This window comes from Misgurnus anguillicaudatus, chromosome 10, assembly GCF_027580225.2.
Source record: "Misgurnus anguillicaudatus chromosome 10, ASM2758022v2, whole genome shotgun sequence".
Classification (NCBI taxonomy): Eukaryota; Metazoa; Chordata; class Actinopteri; order Cypriniformes; family Cobitidae; genus Misgurnus; species Misgurnus anguillicaudatus.
Genome location: NC_073346.2, coordinates 29,339,911 through 29,361,286, shown reverse-complemented (window position 1 = coordinate 29,361,286; position 21,376 = coordinate 29,339,911). Strand labels below are relative to the sequence as shown.

At 39.4% G+C, this 21,376-nt stretch overlaps 1 protein-coding gene across 1 annotated transcript in view; it reads right to left on the bottom strand.

The window, feature by feature from the left end:
- The window catches only part of col6a4a (collagen, type VI, alpha 4a), a 42,477-nt gene that overhangs the window by 6,113 nt on the left and 14,988 nt on the right, over positions 1-21,376 (bottom strand). The window contains exons 5-37 of the mRNA XM_073872733.1: positions 20,565-21,182; positions 19,469-20,017; positions 16,094-16,660; positions 15,362-15,937; positions 13,138-13,717; positions 12,687-13,077; positions 11,942-12,020; positions 11,279-11,424; positions 10,770-10,860; positions 10,622-10,677; positions 8,913-8,984; positions 8,799-8,825; positions 8,396-8,440; positions 8,188-8,241; positions 7,980-8,042; positions 7,794-7,859; positions 7,648-7,701; positions 7,535-7,570; positions 7,376-7,438; positions 7,129-7,191; positions 6,376-6,438; positions 6,219-6,281; positions 6,017-6,067; positions 5,797-5,832; positions 5,610-5,672; positions 5,368-5,430; positions 5,253-5,288; positions 4,783-4,819; positions 4,671-4,682; positions 4,057-4,565; positions 3,812-3,908; positions 2,957-3,625; positions 603-705 (exon numbers count right to left, since the gene is read on the bottom strand). Of these exons, the coding sequence (XP_073728834.1) occupies positions 603-705; positions 2,957-3,625; positions 3,812-3,908; positions 4,057-4,565; positions 4,671-4,682; positions 4,783-4,819; positions 5,253-5,288; positions 5,368-5,430; positions 5,610-5,672; positions 5,797-5,832; positions 6,017-6,067; positions 6,219-6,281; positions 6,376-6,438; positions 7,129-7,191; positions 7,376-7,438; positions 7,535-7,570; positions 7,648-7,701; positions 7,794-7,859; positions 7,980-8,042; positions 8,188-8,241; positions 8,396-8,440; positions 8,799-8,825; positions 8,913-8,984; positions 10,622-10,677; positions 10,770-10,860; positions 11,279-11,424; positions 11,942-12,020; positions 12,687-13,077; positions 13,138-13,717; positions 15,362-15,937; positions 16,094-16,660; positions 19,469-20,017; positions 20,565-21,182 (5,998 nt within the window). The remainder of the gene's footprint in view (positions 1-602; positions 706-2,956; positions 3,626-3,811; positions 3,909-4,056; positions 4,566-4,670; positions 4,683-4,782; positions 4,820-5,252; positions 5,289-5,367; positions 5,431-5,609; positions 5,673-5,796; positions 5,833-6,016; positions 6,068-6,218; positions 6,282-6,375; positions 6,439-7,128; positions 7,192-7,375; positions 7,439-7,534; positions 7,571-7,647; positions 7,702-7,793; positions 7,860-7,979; positions 8,043-8,187; positions 8,242-8,395; positions 8,441-8,798; positions 8,826-8,912; positions 8,985-10,621; positions 10,678-10,769; positions 10,861-11,278; positions 11,425-11,941; positions 12,021-12,686; positions 13,078-13,137; positions 13,718-15,361; positions 15,938-16,093; positions 16,661-19,468; positions 20,018-20,564; positions 21,183-21,376) is intronic.

The window sequence follows — 21,376 nt, the reverse complement described above, 5'->3', positions numbered from 1 at the left end:
CCGTATTTTGTTGTTTTCACGTCTGTGGTAAACAGTCGCGAAGTTGCTCATGACCAAACAACATTGAATGAGACGACGTCAAACCGAAAATGCATTTTTAACAACAGTACTGTTTGCACTTTAGGCTTCACAGAGGGCGTGCTAAGAACGTCGGCAATTCGGCGGTAAGCTGTTTTAAACAACTTTGGTGAAGAAATGTGGACGTAAACTTCAGGTGTGCTCAACTTTCAAGCAGCATGTGTGTGGAAACATCAGTAAACACTGCGGGGGTAAACGCGTCATCTTATTAAAACGCTATGATTGGCTCGAAGCTGTCAGCACGGTCTGACGTCGTCCGTTCTAAATGCCGGTAATCCTATAATTTTCGTTCACACACAGCGCTTACTGGTAAATTACTGGTAATCTTACAACCTGTCTTACTGGTAAATTGGAAGCACTGATTTACCGGAAAGGTTCTGTTCACACATGACATGTTAACAGCAATTTACCAGTAAATTACCAGTAAAGACTGTATGTGTGAAAGGGACTATTATGTATGTGTGTGTGTAAAGAACAGATGTTTCACATTAGATGATGTCAGAGGGAGTTTTGTCATGTGATACCTGTGTACAGGCCTCTCTGCAGCTTCAAAACGTTGACCTGTACCTTCCTGAAAATTATTACACTGGCTCTTCAATGATGGGGGAGGATAGGAGTTTACATTCTCTGCATTAAAAAAACACTATATTAGCACACACATATGCCTGACATTTTTCTGACTGTGAGTACAATAACAAGCATCAGAATGTAGTGGAGTATTAGTGGCCGAAGAAAGACACTTTGAAAAAGTACTTGAGTAGAGAATTTAAAGGATTACTCCACTTTCAAAAATATAAATTCTGATAATTTACTCACCCCCATGTCATCCAAGATGTTTATGTCTGTCTTCGTTCATTTGAAAAGAAATTTTGGGAAATTCCAGGATTTTTCTCCATATAAATATAAGTACTTTTTAACCACAACTTATCGTCTTGCACTAGCCTTGTTATGCGCCAGTGTGACCTTACGTATTATGTATGCGAAACTACCACTCCAGTGTTTACAAATGTGGAAAAAAATAAACCATTCCAATGTGGTTGTATGTGGAATGATACAAATTAATGTCTTTGCCCACGATGCAAAGCTTGTCGTGTGTGTGGTTCGTCATTTCAAATTATGTGTTTGGCGCGTCATGTGAACCATGTGCATCATGTGTAATTTTACTGTTAGGTAGGGATGCTCCAATCAGGATTTTTGCAGACAATTTGTTGTCTTCGTGATCGGCCGATACCAATGCCGATTCTTCAAGCTGATATTATGCAAGCTATTGAATGACTGTAACTGTGTTAACATTGTTTCTAGATAAAGTAGTACCACAAATGTTGCCTTTGCTATATTACTTGCAGTTTAGGAATGTTATTGTTTTAATAGAGAATTTAAAAAAAGATACATTTAATATGCCTTTAAAAAGGCTAATGTCTGTTAAAAGTAATGAAAATAAAACACTTCACAGTCTTTTATGTATGAATTAAGTATACACGAATTTGTATGAAGTACAACAGTTCTTCAGTATATCAGTATAGCAAGATTTTAATGTGAGATGAATTAAGTTACTGTAGCTTTAAGACGAGATCGCTTTGTTCATGTGCACTGATGACAGGGTGCTGTGTGCGCGCGGCGGGTGTACGCAGACAAGAGCAGCTGTGAGGAAAATTAAAGTCTAAACTATCAAAACTTTAAAACGCACACAAATAATAAATTTTCAGCATGAGGATGCAATTGTCCGCGATTGATGTGTGTTGTATATGCTGTTAGATGGAAAGTAAAGACACATCGCGCTATTAGGACCAGAGCGTGTCCTTATAGAAAATATACATATCTCTGTAAAGGCAAAGAGAGAAATCAGAATCGGCACGTCGCACATTAGCAACGAGTAGTAAAAATTCTCACACTGTGTAAAAATTGTCTCTAACGGCACCCGAATTCAGGAGCCCTGTGATGACAAAAGTAAACACAAAGATCGGCAAATTAAGCGAGTCCCGATCGAGTCATTTAATGCCGTTATTGGCCGATACCGATCTAAGGCCGATCGATAGGAGCATCCCAACTGTTAAGTGAGTGTCTTGCGAGTATTTTGGGAACGTGAGCGTCTCTTATAAACCCTTTCGACGTGTGTGCAGCAGGCACTTATTTTGACAAGACACATAATGCACATGGTTCCCATGATGCAATGAACACATATTTTGAATTTGCGCCCCTCGCAAGAGAAGTTACCAGCTGCCACTGATTGAAACTGTAAACGGTTGGGGTCCACTATATGAGAAAAATCCTGGCATGTTTTACTCAAAAAACAATATTTTTTGACTGTAAAAAAAATTGTGACATGGAGTAAATTATCGGGATTTTTTTATGAAAGTGGAGTATTCTTTTAACCACTTTGCACCTTTGGACAGCATGCACAATGTCTGCTGTTCTTTTTTATAAATGCTGACAAGCTACAAGGGCCTAAAATGAAACAAAGATCTGTATATCAAGTATGTACTGTTTTCCTAGTCAACTAGAGTCATTTAAGGTCTGCTCAGTGAGCGTTACAAACACACCCAAAAACAAATAACTCTGTTATCATTCTCCAAAATCAGTTCATCGGTATGCGCCTTTTCTTGTGAGAAACTATTGGTGTTGCTAGCACCATGCTTCTGTACGACCATAGCTATAAGTAATCTTTTGTGCTTTATAAATGATAAAGGTCATACGGTTTATAGCAACACAAGGACGGGTAAATGATTTTTGTGTCCTCCTACTTTGTTTGCTGACAATACACTCTTTGTTCACGTAGGGTGCAACACAACATTAGAGTTTAGCTTGTTAAATAATAAAATGACCTCTCCTGAGATTTAGATCTTCAAAAGAAAGAATGGAAAGAAAGAGGAAAACTTACTGCTCAGAATGTGAAAGAAAGTCCTGATAAAGCGCTGAGTGTAATCCTGCTCTCCATGTTTCAAGTGACCCAGGTGAATTATGTGCTGCTCCAAGGGATAGCTGGCAAGCTCCTCCACCTGAGTATTGTTAAAGTGATCGCCCACTGTCAGAGTAAAGACTACCACGCCCTTACACTTTGCCAACTTGGAGATAAAGTCCAGCTTTACTCTGTCTTGATATGATGTCTCCTCTCCAACAATGACCAGAACCATCTTGTTTTTGCGACCCTTGGGAGCTGAAAGGACGCCCTGCATTATGGCGTACTCCACTGCGAGACCCAAACTTGATGACCCTCCAGTTTGTGTTAATTCCTGGTTGATGCTTCTCTTCATTAGATTGCGATCCTGAAACTTTTGGAAGCTGAATATGACCTTTACACCAGACTGGCCTTCGCTGTAGGTAGAGCTCTGTTGGTAGACGGCCACTCTCGCCTGTCCGTCTGCCTTGCTGGGTTGACCGCTTACAACAATCTGGTCAAGAACATTACCTAGAACCTCCTTAACTCCTTCGTACTGATCAGCCAGGATGCTACGGGAACCATCGACAAGCACTGCCAGGTCAAGGTCTACTTCTTGAGAAGAAGGCAGGAGGTTGGTGCCCTCACATTCCCTAGTTGGACTACAGGGATCTAAGGAGACAAAATAAATTGTACTGTAAATAAATCTCCACTGTATTGTTCAGAGGTTACAATTTCAGCCACAATGGAGAAACATACAGTACTGTGCAACCAAGGGTCAAACTTCCGATTCTAGCTACTCTTCTTATTTATTTAATTTTCCACAAACATTGGGATGAGAGATTAAGTGACGCTTACCAAAGCAGATAACGCAATTCTGGATCTTACTGAGGGAAGCTTTCTGCTCTGAAATTTTGCCAAGTACACTGAAGATAAAACTTTTGGTTTCATCTGCCTGCATACCACAAAGCACCACACAAAGAAAGGGATAAGATTTAAAAAAACAAACTCGGATGTTTGTAGTCAAAACTTCTTGTCTTAGCCATACACAACATCATATAATGAAAATAATTTAATGTGTGTGTGTGTGCGGATAATTTTACCTCAAAGGCACTTCTAATAGAAGGGACATTTCTTAGCCCGACAACCCCAAGCTTAATGTTCAGAGCTTTGTACTCTAGAATGGCTGTGGTGAGGGATGTAGAGTCCTGCGATTCCCCGCTGGAGAAGAAGATGGCAACCTTTCTCATCAGGGTTGCCTTTCGGACTCGCTTAAAGATGTTCCTGCCGACAAACCTCATGGAAGCGCCGATATTACGACGACTTGAAGTGCGTTCCAGAGCGATGTTATTGATGGCTTGAATAAGCTGGTTCTTGCGGTGATAGTCTGCGAAACGGATCAGGTATCTGGTATAAGAGCTGTAAGAGACCAAAGCCACCCGCGCTCCCGTTGGGCAGTTGCTTTCGGCGATGTTGATGTTGTCCAGCAGGGCGAGGACGGCGGAACGCATACGCTCGAAGCCTTGAGGGGTCACGTCTTCAGACATGTCTAAGCCGATCACAAGGTCAGTGGGGTAGGCAGGACATTTTAGGTTATCTTTACAGAGGTAGAGAGAAAGTCATGAATATGGGAAAAATGTATTAAAATGTATTTTTATTAATAGTTGATTTGTGCCTTCTTATTTTGATGTCCCTTTAAAATTGAATTGTGACGTACCTTTACAGCACACTGTTAAGAAATAAAATAGATGATGGTCAATAACTGAATAACTAAATCATGATGATATTGTGTTCACTTTATAGAAATGATGTTTTGATAAATTTCTTACAACAGTTGTCTCGAACATATGAGATCAGCTGACAGTCCTACAAAAAACACAAATAAGGTCTTAGTCGCATTAAGCAAATATACTATATATCAGTGGCGGCCGGTGACTTCTTTTTTTGAGGGTGCACGATGCGAAGTTCGTCACAACATGTATGTAGCCCGTCATGTGTGTGGTTCGTAATTTCAAAATATGTGTTCTGCGCGTCGCTCGCGTTTGCCAGATACGTTTACTGTTAAGGGAGTGTCTTGCGTGTATTTTGTGAACGTGAGCGTCTCTTTTATCATAAACGGTTTTGACGCGTGTGCAGCAGGCACTTATTTTGACAAAACACGTGATGCACATGGTTCACATGACGCAACAAACACATATTTTGAGAACACATATTTTGAATTTGCGCCCCTCGGATGATCAGTCACGAGCCGCCACTGCTGTATATACACACATACAGACAGACAAAAACAGGCACTTACAGACAGTTGTCTTTCTCCACGTGGTCCCTTCGGGCCCTATGTGAGAAAGTAAAGACATTTAAATCCTATAAATTGCCATTACTGTATGATTTGAACAATATTTATATGCACATACCCTGTGTCCGGGCACCCCCTGACTACCAGGGTCACCAAACGGTCCTGTCTCTCCAGCATTGCCCTGTTATCAGACATCCAGATAACAAACAACATCATGTTTGCAGTGCAAAAGGTCATTGATTCGAACCCAAGGAAACACACATACTGATATAAAATGTAGTTTATTCGTTGCAATGCACAAAGTTGCTTTGGAAAAAAGCGTCTGCCAAAAATGTTAATGTAAATGTTATGTGTTATTACCCCTCTTCCCACATTGCCTTTACGTCCAGGACCTCCACCTTTGCCTGAATCCCCCCGATCACCCTTGATGGTCACAGATTCTAGTGGTTAATAGACTTGTCACAATAATTAATACACACACATTATTGGTCATACAACTCAAGCTATTATATTTATATTTACTGCACTTTTACTGATGCAGACTCACCCAAGGTCCAGGATAACCTGGGAAACCATTATCCCCCTTTGACAAAGATAAAACAGTATGATTTATTGAAACAAGCCAATGCTTTTGGTAATTGTGTGATGTAAATGCACAGGAATTGTTTTGCTATTGATGCACTATGCTATTATTTTACTGCTTTACAATGCTAAATGACAAGTTACACATAATTTGCTGCTTGAGAACAAAATATATTAGCACAAACCTTTTGTCCTTTGGTTCCTGGGAATCCATAACCATCTGCACCATCCTTTCCCTGTTTAAGAGATCCAAAGTTCTCATGTCAGAAATGTGAAAAGTGCCACATTCAACTCTATTTATCTCTAGCTATTTCTTTAAACTTCCAGGCGTGCATTACAATGCATGATCATTATTAGTAAACAATTATGTGATGTGTGATGACTAACCGGTAGTCCTCTGGGTCCTGCAGGCCCAAGAGCTCCTTTATCTCCAAAGTCACCTGGCTGGCCCTGCCAGAGCGAGACAAAAAAATAATTAGTAAATTGAGAATTTGACAGCAAATATTTATATATTAAGATTATGTTATGACAATAAACTTCCCACCTTTTGTCCCCTGGACCCTAAACTTCCTTTAGATCCAGGCCTTCCTTGAGAACCAGGAGGTCCCTGTTTGAGACAGCCAGGCGTCAATTATTAGATACAGGGTTCCCACACCTTAGTTAACTTCAAATATAAGGACCTTTCAAGGACTTTCCAGGTCCAATATCCTCAAATTCAGGGACTACATGTGGGGACACATTTCAAGTGAGAGCAAGGTTACATCGTGTTACCTTTTAAGATTCATTGTTACAGTTCCCTTTAGAGGGAACACACGCTGCGTCACTGCGGTGACACTTTGGGGACGCCTCCAAGGGTAAGGGCATCTGAATGTGCAATCAAATTCAACCAATGGTGAGGCTTAACGACAAAGACAGAGTGACACGGGAGCCAGGAAGTATACGCTTTCTGAAATATTGCCAAAGATGGCGTTACAGGGATGCAGGAAGTACGGCAAGGGAGACGCAGCGTCTCATTCCCTTGTCAGGTAACAACAGTTACATATGTAACCCGAGACGTTTTCATGTAAAAAAGCATTTTGGTATGAGTAAACATTCGCATACAGAAGATATAAGCATTTAAAGCGAAAGGTTTAGCACATGTGCTTAAAAAGTCTAGAATGTTTATGTTACTATCCTACTACACAGGGAATGGATTTTTCCCCAGATTCACAAACTTTCAAGGACCAGTGGGAACCCTGTAGATATTACTGACAACAGTAACCAAATGAAGTTGTTAAGTTTTTTGATTGACATTTACCTGAGGTCCAGGGAGTCCAGGAAAACCTTTCTGCCCAACTGAACCTGGTGGACCAAAAGCACCCTAAACGGAGACAAACAGAAATGTACCTTTAAAATAACCAAGAATTTAAAAACCATAATTACTTTTGCTTATACAAAGCAGTTCAACTTACTACATCTGCATTAACTGACATATTTAAAAACGAATAAACAATAAATAATCTTAAAATGAGTGCACAATAAAATACAATGAATAAGCGAATTACCGAAGGACCTGAAGCACCAGGAAGCCCCTGCAGTCCTGGCTCTCCTGGAGGACCTCTGGGACCCTAAATAAAAAACAATTTAAAAGAAATGATGATGACCTTCACTTTAATCAAACAAAATCCTGACTTTATAATATCTTTATTTTTACAGTACTGTACCGGTTGACCAGGTGAGCCTCTTCTGCCATTAGAACCCTAAATTAGAAATAAACATATAAAATATAAACCACATACTGTATTATTAACATAATTAAACTTTAGTTTAAACTTACCGGTCTGCCATTTTCACCATCTAGACCAGCTTCACCATCTACACCTGGATCACCCTGTAAATGTATAAGATTTGAAGATGTGTTACAACACAAGGGTCCGTTTATACAGCAGTTTAATGTGTTTTATGTATGATAATGTCCTATACCTGTATGCCTGGGAAGCCACTGTCCCCCTTAGGACCACGCCTATTGTTGTCTATTCCTGAATCTCCCTGTTTTAATTTAAATGGAACATTAGACACAGAAAATAATAATGGTAGCTGATGGTTTTGTGTTACTTGAATGGGTATGTATGCTATTTAAATTATGATGTCCAACTAAAGTGTACTAACCGGATCTCCTCTTAAACCTCGTTCTCCTGAGTTTCCAGGGTCCCCACTAATACCGCGTGGACCCTGCAGTTATACCACATTATATACATCACATTTCACTTTTGCACCTGTAGTTTAACTTAAACAATCACTAGGCATTATAAAAATGTAACATTGTGAATAAGTAATGTCTGAAGAAGAAATGTATAAAAAAAGGGATGGATTTTACTGGGCTGCCTGGATCTCCTTGCTCTCCTGGGCTTCCTGTTACTCCAGTAAGACCCTGAGAAGAACACAGAGGAAAATTTACCAAACATAAATGCATTCCTTCCTACATATCTATCATGTTGTAAAAGTTCAGAATTTTCTGACTAATTTAATTTACTTTTCTAAAGTGTTGTGATAGTTGTGTGGGTAATTCACTGGATATTTCTTACCTGTTCACCATCTACTCCATTTATACCATCTTCTCCAGCATCTCCCTGTGAATAAAGGGATGAAAAGATTCCCAGATATTTTATGAGCAAAATGTGGTTACATTACCTTTAATAACAGGTAAATTAAAGAGAACAAGGAAACAGGAACTCAATTTAAGTGCACCCTGATAAAACAACACGACTCACAGGGTAAAAACAAACCTCTCCAGATGGGAATCAAAGTAATCCAAAAACAGATGGCATCTAATAAATCCTGTCTGGTAACAGTTAAAAAGCCTTGATGTAAACAACTATTTTCTGTTTCCAAAACGTGCACATTTACCCACACTTTAGATGGCACTGTTCATAGTCATTGATAACATTGCAAAAACATTCAAATGAAATACACTTATGAAGAACTCACTTTTTCACCTCTGCTGCCTCTGACACCCTGTTAAAAAACAAATAAAAAGTATGATTTTGCAATATTTTGCCATTAAAGAAGCTCAGACCATGCATAGGGGTAAATTATGTTTACTTTACTGCCTCTTTTTCCATGGCAACCCCGATGGCCTTGTGTCCCATTTAAACCAGGTAACCCTCTCGGACCCTGTAACACACATCATTTAGATATTCAGAGGCTTGAAGGAGTAAGCAATTATGTTTTATTATTACATTTTTGATTGCATAAAAAATAAAATGTAGCTATAAAATGTCTTCTTAAGAATAATAAACTTTTGCATGCATCTATTAGTAAACCTATCATGCATTTAACAAGTGTTTTATATTGTTGTGACGTGTAGCCTGAGTTTCCCCATGCTGCCTTGCGCGCAACTTTATTCACGCAAGTCTAGCATGGAAAGTATGGACCTTTTTGCCCCTGAAATCAATCACAGAATGGGGAGAGGGCAAGACGATGACGACGTCTATGCGACACACAGAAGCAGTTTTGTTAATCCAACATGGCAGCAGATGCGAAGTTACTTTTCAATGCAGCCTTAGACAGTGTTCTAAGTAGTTTTGAACGCAAGTTTATTTAAAAAAAAAGAGCAACTTTTGGCGTTAATCAATTTCATATCCAAGAAGAATCTTTGGATATGGCAATACATGATAGCCATGGAGTTTTATAGGATTAACCTGCTAGCCATCGTCTTTGACGAAGTACAATTAACTTATAAATGGTAAGTGGTATATTTATTAATATAATATTTATCAATAGGGTTCCCACACCTTAGTTAACTTCAAATTCAAGGACCTTTCAATTACTTTCCAGGTCCAATACCCTTAAATTCAGTTTGGGCCACAATGTGGGGACACATTTCAAGTAAGAGCAAGGTTACATCGTGTTACCTTTTAAGATACATTGTTACAGTTCCCTGTCGAGGGAACACGCGCTGCGTCACTGTGGCGGCACTTTAGAGACGCCTCCAGGGGTACGTGGGTCTGAACATATATATCAAATTCAACCAATGGTGAGGCTTAACAACAAAGACAGGGTGACGCGGGAGCCAGGAAGTATATTGCTATCTGAAATATTGCCAGGAAGTATGGCAAGGAAGACGCAGCGTCTCGTTCCCTTCCCAGGGAACAACAGTTACATACGTAACCCGAGACGTTTTCATGTGTCAAACACAACGATGATATGAATCAACATTCGCATACAGAAGATATAAGCATTTAAAGTGAACAGTTTAGCACATGTGCTTAAAAGGCTAGAAATTTTATGATATTATCTTACACAGGGAAAAATATGGATTTTTTCCCAGAAAACATCCTGCATAAAATAGATTCAAGCACTTTCAATGACCTGTATCTATGTATGTATATTTTCATAAACTTCCCAGGGCCTTGAATTTTCCCCCCAGATTCACAAACTTTCAAGGCTTTCAAGGACCCGTGGGAACCCTGTGTACTGTTGTTGTCACAGTGCCACTAAGTTGTGTTGCTTTTCAATATCAATATGCAGCTACCGGTTTAGTTGCATAGCTTTCAGCTGTGTGCACACGTACCGATAAAAGTTGTTTAGGTTTGAATTTATGTCACTCTACATACGTCACCTCGTACAGACGCATTTGATACGCATATGGTTCCTAGACCACGTCTCATTCTCTATGAGACTGGTCTGATGTTAGCCAGGCTACGTGACGTGCACAAACATATTAAACACAATAATGACCAAAAGTCTCCCTTCTTCCTTTTTAAATAAATATACATTATAAACATAAACTAAAGTATTGTCTAACTCACAGCTTCTCCTTCATCTCCAGGGAATCCAGGAACTCCGCTAAATCCAGCAAACCCCTGTGTAGCAGCACAGTAAGTAAGACACAAAACACACTTTTCTCTATTGTGAAGTGTTTAGTTAACCTGTTCAGTCATAATTGAGCAAACCCCTTATCCCCTCGATAACCCGGAGGTCCACGAACTCCCTGTGTACCAGTGCACTTACACAGCACATTACAGCAGACCCTGGAAACAATCGTATCCTGAGGATTGGAGGGAAGTGACAAACAGCGAAAGAGAAAGAGACAGGGTCACTTAGACTCTAGAGAAATGTTTGGCTCATTAAAATCTGTTTTAATGTGGTTCAACTTCAGCCAGACACTTGACTTCCCAGGCCCTTCTTCAGAACTCTTTAAATTTTACTAAGTACTTGCGGCTGTTCCCCTCTCTTACAGCCAATCTCTTCCTCTTACAGGAAAACATTCATCAACACTGGAGTCATAAAACTGCTGTGATAACTAAAGCATCCAAAAACACAACTAATGTACTTTCATACAAGATTACAAGTAATAAATAACTCCCCAAATGGATTTCTGTTCACTATTCCATGCTATTCTAAAGCTGATAAATATACTAAAGATTTATCCATGATTTGGTGTCAAGTGATTTATCGGTACTTACGATCTCTGTCTGCATGACACCAGCCACATTTTGCATGCCGACAGAGAGAAGCTGCTTGTAGCCAAACCCTCGTCCAAACTCCAACCTCTGCAGATCAGCAGCGTTGTTCATGCCATCTAATGCCACAGTCAGTAGGGCATGGACACCTGTTTATCATGACACAAACAGAGCCTTAATAAACATATTTGTTCTTTTGGAAATGTTTACGTTAGGAATAACTGACGACAGACTGGATTTTTCGAAAATAATTGCACACTTAAGGTGGTAATGTGCCACATTTCAACGAAATCCAGCGTCAAACAAACACCTGCACAAGTCCCTTGCTACCCCAGAAAAACAAACTACATGCAGTGTTTCCACAACGCTGGTTTTTTTGGAAAGCTGAACTTCAATTTTAAGCTGAAGCTTAAATTTCCAATCTCCCTGCGCTATTCCAGGAGAAGTGCCCATATAAGGACTTCCACTGTACTTCCAGCATTTGTTATGTAACAGAATCAGTATACTGACGAAACTGCATTCGGTACAGAAATCGTCATACGTTTAAATGGTTCTTTGAAACTTTGCCCATGTTTAGCATGAGGAATCCAACTTTTTAACTGTGTTAATAAGTCAGGATGCATAAAATACCATTAGACCCCCCCCTAATCCAATTTGTCACCATACCGCTCTTTCTGAGGTTCTCGGTGGCAGTAAGAAGATTCTCAACAGGCTCATCCAACCCGTCTGTAAAGATGACCAGCACCTAAGAAGGAAAAAAGTACTTATTAAACAGTTTAAAGAATTTAGATTAGACCAACATATATTTACATGCTGGTCAATGGTGGTTAATACTGGTTTGGTGCCACCAAAGCATTGTTTTACTATGCATTCACACCAGATGCGGAAGAGGCAGCAAGCGCGAGTTATTTACATGTTAAGTCAATGAAATTATGCGAATAGGCATCCTGCGGCATGATACGCACGAATAAAATGGAACGCGCGGCGCAAATCGTGCGCAACTCGTGGAAAGCTCGGATTGAGTGTTGCCACGGGAAATGCTCAAGTTGAAAAATCTGAACTTTGGCGTATATTTGTGCCACATTAACCAATCAGGAGCTTGATCTAGTAGAGATGTGATTACAGGAAGCGAGCGCAGATGCCCCTCCCATGGCGTAAATTTCCGCGTGAATTTCTCGAACAAAGAATTTCACGAGCAAATAAAGCAAGTAAACTCAAAATGTTCAAGCGTGCACAGTTAAAGATACAATTTGTAGAAACCGCCGCTAGAGGGCGCATTATCAAAACAATAACAATGATGAAGAAGCACGGAATAATGAAATTTGGTTGTTAATTTACCCCCTGATGGCCATCAATCAGACGGGAGTGAGAAACAGACAGGTAAGTTTGCTTTTGGTTGCTATTTGCTCACCTTGACATTAGCATTAGAGCCTGCAAACTTTTCCTGAAAGGAACCCAGTAGCCTTGTGTTGAACTTCAGTGCTTGTGTACTCTGTAGTGCCATCACTTTTTTCATCACATCCGCGCTGTATGCTTCAAATGAATAATCATTAAGCTTCTGCCCATCAGCACTGACCAATCGAAATCCTATGTTGTTGTTGATGACTGATTGGTCGCTACAGCACAGATTGTTCACGACTGACATGTCTTTCACAATCTGAGGCAGAAAAGACTTCAGCTTCAGCTGGTTACTAAGAATTGATGGAAAATTTGAACTGGTCCGGGAGTTATCGAAACCAAAGGCGATGTCAACAGTGCACTCTGTCAATAGTAGAAAAACAAGTTGTATCAATGTTGACACACTACAACAAATTTTATTACAATTTACGATTACACACAGATAAAATGCCACCTCTACTCACTTTGCTGGATCTATATTCGGCTGAGGCTTGCAAATGGCATCAACAAATGTTTCTTTACTCAAATTAAGGTGGTTAAAATCCTTCACCATGAATAATCTGTCTGGTGAGCCGGCAATATAATTGAGCTGTGGCATTGAGACGTCCCCTATTCCAATTGCAAAAAGATTAATCTTCATGGCCCGGAGAGCATCAGCAGCTGGTTTCACATTATCTGCTGAAGCACCATCAGTAATGAGCACAAGGTTTTGTGGTACACCTATGAGTCTGCGACTGCCACTGCTTTCTTCGAAGAATTCCCTTACATTATGGAGCGCTTTTCCAATTAGTGTCCCTCCTCCTATCTGCTTGATCTGTCGGATAGCTAATTTCACCCCCCCTGTATTGTTGTGCTTATTCAAGTTGAACTCTTTTTGATACTCGTAGCCGAATTGGGCTACACCAATTCTAAAAAGGCTCTCTGAGACACGGAGCTTGTCCACAAGGTCGATCAAGAAAGAAATCATAGTTATCCATGATTCCTTTGTGATACTTTCAGATCCATCGATTAGAAACACCAGGTCGGCCACCTCATTAAGACATTCTGAAACACAAACCAGTCAGGCTTTTACTGAAAGCTCTGAGATGTAAATACAAAAATGTATGTAAGTAAAAGAAGTTTCAAATTAAATATTGCATAGAACTTATCAAGTGAAACATGTATTGGAACTATTTAAGTTTAATATTGACTCCTGTGAAATTATTTTCATTTATCTTTTCATTGACTTTATACAAAGATAAATTTTGGTTGATGTTGAAGATTCCATTACAAGAACACTTGACAGTTGTTAAAGGGTTAAAAATAAAAAAATCAGTCTTTATTTACACATCATCAAGTTGTTCCAAACCTGTATAAGTTTTGCTGAACACAAAGGAAGATATTTTGAGCCAAACTTATAACCAGACCGTTTTTGAGTACCTTACACTTCCATGCTATTTTTCTTTCCTACTATGGAATTCAGTGGTGCTCCTGTTTCTTGCTAGATTACAAATATTTTCCTTTATGTTCAGCAAAGATTATAGAAAAACGGTATGCGAGTTGGTAACAATATGAAAAACAAAATTTTCATTTTTGGGTGAACTATACCTTTAAAATGGGAGGGTCTGATATAAAGATATGTTAAAGGCAGAGTAGGCAGGTTTAAGTCTAAAAAGTCTTAAACACTTTTTCCAAATTGGTTTAAACTGTCTTTATATACCAATACATAAGTAAAATGTAAGTACTCTGAAAAAGAGAGTATAAAAATCTGAGTGTCTGTAGACTTCTCACGACTGTTTTAAACACAACTAATTATTTCCATTCACTCCACCCCCTCCCTTCTGGGTTTCTTCTAAAGCCACGCCCCCAAAACACATGAACGCGCAACCCGACCGCTCTGCTGGGAGAAGCATTTACCTCAGATGAGCAGAGAGGAAGGAGTGCGGTGCATGTACTAACATCATGTCAGAATCAACTGTAATAATACACCTAACTTTATCACTATGAATATAAACAAATAGGATGGCTTAAGTACTCACTATCAAGCTAGCACATCGATACTGGTAAAGTTTAAAATATATTGTGTTTGATTCTGTAACAAATGAGCTATAATACAAAGCTAAAAACAGGTTGCATTGATACAAGTTTTTTTATTACCATCAGTTACACTGTGATGAAGGTGAATTTCGTGGAAGATTCATAACATATACAGTGTTTTGCATGTAAGAGTTTCCGTGATGAAAGCATTGTTGACTCTGATGAGGACTACACACCGGAGACAATACTGCTACCGCATCGTCGACTCAGGGAAAAGCCATGCGATATTTAGATTTCGTGCCTTGTGCACGTTTTTCAGAGTACTTACATTTTACTTAGGTATATAAAGACAGTTTAAACAAATGTGTAAAAAAATTTCATTTCATCAATGAATATAAACTATACTGTAATAAAATAATAAAGCTTGTAGGACTTCTAATATTATCTGAACATTTGCATGCATGGGTTATTTTATCAATCTAACCATATATACTGATAGCATTCATGTACATTGTTTAATTTCACATGTTATTATGCATGTTCATATTCAATCAAAAAGTGTACTTCCTGAAAATCAAACCTGTATCCTTTGCGCTGCTAATGCAATGCTTTATCAATTAAACTACAGGAACATGCATGGACAAAAACATGGATAAATTAATTTGATTTTACCTGGTTTAGTTATGTCGCACAGGACCTTGGATATGTTACTTTGCAGGCTTTGAAGGTTATTATATTTATCAACCTGGAAGACTGTGTTTTTGTTTTTGGTTATAATTTCCAGCTCACTCCTTTGTGCTTTGGCTACTCCAATTCCATACATGTGTATCTGCTTAAGTGCGAATTCATCAGCTCGTGCACGTAAATTTTCTTTGTCTTTAGCCGCACCGTCCGTGATCAAGAACAGCATTTGAGGGATGCCCCGTTTCTGGCGCCCACCACTTGCTTCATCGAAGGACGGGAGTGCATACTCGAGGGCCTTTGCTGTGTTTGCATTTCCAGGTGGGGGCTTCAACTTTCTTATGTCTTCAAGTACCTCACGTTTACTGTTGTACTGGTTTAAAGTGGATATATATGGAGTTTCCGAGTAGACAATAATGCCAATGCGAATGAGGTTATCTCCAATCTGTGTGCTGTTCACCACAGAAGTTAAAAAGTTTTTGATGCTTTCAAAGTCTTGGATACGAATCCGGCTGGTACACTGCACCAGGAAGATTACATCAGCCAACTGTGTTTTCTGACAAGCATCTGGTGAAATAAAAAAACTGTTATTGACAATCTAAATTCTTATACTGATTTAATTCTTTGTGTAATTAAAAAGCTAAATAAATACAATAATGCACTCTTCACACATACAGAAAAACACATACGATGAAACAGCATATTATGAACATTTATGAACACCTGTGTCCGTGGTGCAGATCCTGAATTGTAGGTCTTTGTCTATGGACTGAAGTGCCTCAAAATCTTTTTTCACATACACTTTATCTTGGGATCCACTGATCTCCAGTAGCTGCGTAGTGTTAATACTGTTGCCCACGCCGATGGAGTATACGGTCACACCCTTGTCCCTGATGGCTTTGGCATTGGTAGCAATATCCTTTGCATCATGGGCCTCCCCGTCTGTGATAACTATAAGAAACTGTGGAATGTCTGACCGGCCACCCTTTGTCACATCAAAATACTCTGAAACGAACAAGAGCGCTTTGCCCGTGTAAGTGTTCCCTGTTATTTGTTTGATGTTATCGATCTCTTCGTGCAGTTTAGCACTGTCAAAGAACTCGTCCAGTTGAAATTCCTTCCTTGGGTTATCGCTAAACTGAACCACACCAAAGTGCACATCATCTTGTCCAATGACAGACCCATTGACCAGTTTGTTCATAAATGTCTTCATTAATGTGAAGTCGCCCCCATAAATGCTGGAAGAGCCGTCAATTAAAAACATAACATCTGCCACCTTGTTCCTGCAGGCTAAAAAAGTCAAAAATACATGAGCTCCAAGTAAAACAAATCAGTTATGTGACAAATTTAATGTTTTGATTCACTGATATTTGCGGTAACTACACTGTAATGCAATAAAACACTATCAGGAGAGCTTAAAGGAACAGTACACCCTTAAATGAAAACTTTCTTAACATTTTTCACTCATGTTATTACGAACCTGCATGCTGTTATTTGTTCCATGAATCACAAAATATTCCATATAACTCAACATATAAGTCATATCTAACCTGATCGCAGAGGAATTCGTATGCATTTTACGAGGCGGCTAATTTGTATGAATTCGTACAAAAACGTACGATTATAAGATAAAAACTTTAATAAAACTCCGCCCTAACCCGCCCAAAAGCAAAATGTACCAAAATGTACGAATAAGATCGTAATTAATAAACATTATGTAAAATCTGTACAAATTGCTGTGAGCTTGTGTTGGTCATAGCATAGCTTTACGCAGGCCCGGCGCCGCGAGGGGGCAAAGGGGTAGCCTGGCTCCGCCCTCCTATGTTCTTCCGCTTAATTTTCATTTCGCTTCAGAAGAACGTCTGGGACTGCTCTGTAGAGTTTCGTTTTCTCCGGCAAAAATCTGCAGGTCCAATCAGCGAACAGCTAAGGACGCAGACGTTGAGGTCGTGCGCCAGACTGGGTGACATACGTCACGACCAAATTTTAGCCAATAGTTTTAAACTTCAACAGAGGACCCTCCTTAACGGATGTAACGCTTTGCAATGGAGCGTGGCCAGACTCTCTGTTCAAATGAAATGAATGTACGAGAGTCTGGTTGCACCAGGCTAGCAAAAGGGGGTTATTCATATCAGACAAACACAGTGGAAGTAACTATAGTTTACACTATTGTTATAAAGGTTATAATGATACCTGCTTGAAAGACAAGGATACTCACATTTTAAGCAGCTATTACATAACGCGAGGCCAGAGACGAACAAGAAATAATATATGGAATAATTTGTGCATCTTTGAATAACTGTAATAATATTTCCTTTAAATATCATTTTTGTCATATAAAGTTTTAAGAAATAATGTTTTTTTCCACTTTTATTGCTTATTTAGACTTGTTAGTGCGGTTTAAAGTGTGTTTGCCGCATTTATTTCAATAATATTGCTATTTTTCCGGTAATAATAATACAATTTATATGTCAATCCTGCTTCCTTGTCTGTTTATTAATTTCATTATGCTGTTATGTTAAGTTATATGGATATATAAGAATTATTGCCATATTAGATGTTCATTGCCGTTATATGAATAAAATTCTAATATTCAAATCATATGCGGAATAATGTGTGCATCTTTGAATAACTGTAAGAATACAGTTCTTTTGAAAATAAGTTTTGAGAAATAATAATGTGGTGAGGATACTTATTGCCATATTGTCGGACGGCAACGTCGTCTCCACGGCCAAAAGGGGTCGCCACATGACGCCACAAATGTTGTAATTGGTCCAAAATTAACGTCGTCTCCCCATCCAAAATTAGTCGCGGCTGGACGGCACAAATGCACAACGTGTCCTAAAATGCATTTATATACGCTTGTATACATTTGTATATGTCTATATTTGTCTGAGGTTGCGTTTATTTTAAATTTATGTATTAAAGTCCAGAAGAGGACATTATAGACGTGCACGGACCGTGCAGAAAAGACGTGTGATTCACGGTCAGATGACGTCCAAGACGTCGGTTGGATTTTCATTTTGGAACTATTTTTCAACCATGACGGGACGTGACAGAGGGACGCATTTTCAACGGTAATCGGACGTCCAAATGTTTGCTGGGATGAGATGTTTATTGCTGTTGAATACTCTCATCTATAATATGGAAATCACATAGGAAATATATAATACTATAGAAATACTGCAAAGATACCTTGCTAATTTTAATTTATATGTGGAGATAAATGAACCTTTGCAAATCTGCTGATTTGATCCATTCATGTCCTGACCACCAGGCTAGAGATTTTAAACATCCTTAATCCACACTCTGCCCTCTTGTCCTTGTTTTATTCTAGTCTTGTTACAGGATCTTGACACGCCCATGTTCTGTGTGCGAGCACATGGCACTTTTGTTTGGGCTGTGTGCTTGCGTCTGGTCTCCTGACCCCGCCCCTCGTTCTCCTCGTTTATCACCTCATTATTTTTTGACTCATGTCATCTGTTTCCCTCTTGATTTGCCACCCTATTTAATGTCCTTGTGTTTGCTGTCCGTTGCTTGTTTGTTTGGAAAATCACCTTGTCTTCGTAGTCATTGGCAAAGTGCTGTCTAGCAGTATTGTTAAGTCAAAGTCTAGTTTCTTGTGCTAAGTTTTTTGTCTTAGTCTAGTTAGTTTTGTGTCCAGTATATTTTGTATTGTTGTTTTGCCCCCTCATGGGTCTTTGTTTTCTTGTTTGTTTAATAAAGCCTTGTTAAGTGTTCACTCTAGCCTGCGCCTGCCTGGTTCTGTTCCTGATCCAACTAGTCAAATAATCAATTATCTCATGATCATTAGGCCTACGCTGTTTACATTTTGCTAGTCTTTTCCTGTTTACCTGTGCAGTTGCATATGGAGTGTTTTATGGAGTGCTGCATTTAAAAATGTCATTCCAAAGTGAGATCTCGGTGTGTATTATTCATTGATGGTATAAAGTTAAGCCCCCTCAACAATTTCACATGCCCCCTCAGTCATTTCATCCTGCAGCCGGGCCTGGCTTTACGTTATACATTGTGTGATTAATGACAGAATTATATTTATGGACAAATCAATACTGTTAAAAGTTCTAGTTTTCATCTTACCCTCCTGTGAGCAAATGTCTGTGAGAATTTCAGTCTTGATAGTATTCAGGGCGTCATAGTTAGGGACGAAAAACCTTTTTGAGTCATCCGCCATTTTCAAGAGCGCCTCCCGATTAGCATCCTTTACTCCAACAGCATAGACTGAAACACCTAGACTCGTCAGTTCAGCTACTGGATCACTCACAGTATCTTGAGATTCCTTATCAGTAATGACAATGAGAATTTTTTGCACATCAACTTGGCGAGACTTTTTAGCCTCCTTAAAAAGTTCAGCCATATATGTTAGTGCTTTGCCTGTCTCTGTGCCCCCTCTGGGTTGAACCATTTGTTTCACATCCCTTATTAAGGACTCTTTGTGGTCCTTCAGTCTGAACTGTAGCTTTGGTGTGCTGTCAGCTTTCACAACACCCACGCGGACGCGATTTGGTCCAATGTTGAACAATTGCAGAAGGTACAGAATGAACTTCTTAACGTCGTCAAAGTCGTCAGGAGTGCCCTCGGAATTGTCAAGCAGAAAATAGATGTCAGCTTCTTCTGTATTCACACAAGCTAAATTTGCAAAAGGAAGTTGAAAAAAATTATAAAAGGTTATATAAAACAAAGAAAACAGTATTGATTAATTGCTTTGTGTGACATGCATGTCCTATGAGCATAACTTTCCCCAAACCTTGTACCTATCCCCTGAAAATGGATTTGCATTTTCTGATGTAGCTTTGACTTTAATGTATTAAAGCAACACTATGTAGTTTCCATGTAAAAATGACTTACAGCTCCCCCATTTGGTTGAAAAGCGCAACAGTGCCTGGTATCAGACACTCTTCTGCAGGCAGGGGGAGGGGCGGGGCTGTGTGCTCTATCCTCCACCGCCACTTTCAGAGTGTGCTTGTAGCAGCTAGGAGGCTGCTCAGGTTGCAGCAACAGTACAATTTGTCCAGTTAAAAGTTGTTCTATCAATAATTTTAGAGACATTATTTAAAGGTAAAAAATCTACATAGTGTTGCTTTAACTCTAAGTGCCATAAGAACAAGCAGACATTCATTATACTGTCCCACCTATGATTCCCAACATCACGGGTAAAAACGTTTAAAGCCGTTACCTTGTTGAAGGACGCGTTTCCTGTCCTTGTCAAACCTTATATCGACGACGGTCTCACAAAGCCTCTTTCTAAGAATCTGCTCGAGTGACCTAAGCATATGGAAACTTTTCACATTGAACACAAACTGCCTGGAGGGATAAGATGCGATTTCCGTCAGCTCCTTGACACTGGCATTCTTCACCCCGATGGCATAAACAGTGGCTCCCCAGCGCCTCAGATCAGCTGCAGCGTTGGTGACATTATCTTGTGACTCTCCATCGGTGATCACAATGGCGATCTGTTTGACACCAAGAGCTTTTCTGCTGCCCTTTTCAGGAATAAAGAGTTTTTCTTTAGCAAACTTCAAGGCAGCACCAGTCTGGGTTCCTCCACCTCTGTATGGTATGATATCAATATATTTCAAAAGGGCCGTCTTGTTTGCAAAAGAGTCCAAGTAGAATGCACCACTGGGTTTCTCATTGTAAAGCACCAGTCCTACCCTCACACTGTCAGGTTTCACGTCCAGACCACTTACGATGCGATGCAAGAATTTTCTTATCAGTTCGAAGTTATCTGTTTCGATACTACCTGATTCGTCCACGATAAACACAATATCTGCCACTTCGGCTGATTTGCAGTCTGTTCAAAGACAAATACAATGTGTTAGTATCTGTGAACATCAGAATGTAATACTGTAGTTTGGTTACTTAAGTTGAAGTAATGAAAAAAAGTCCAAGTAAAAATTTTGTAGCAGGAGTAACAGGTTTTTATTGTAACCCCTTCCTGGAAGATGCTATACTGTAGCTACCCCATTGTTTGGCACACTGTATGTT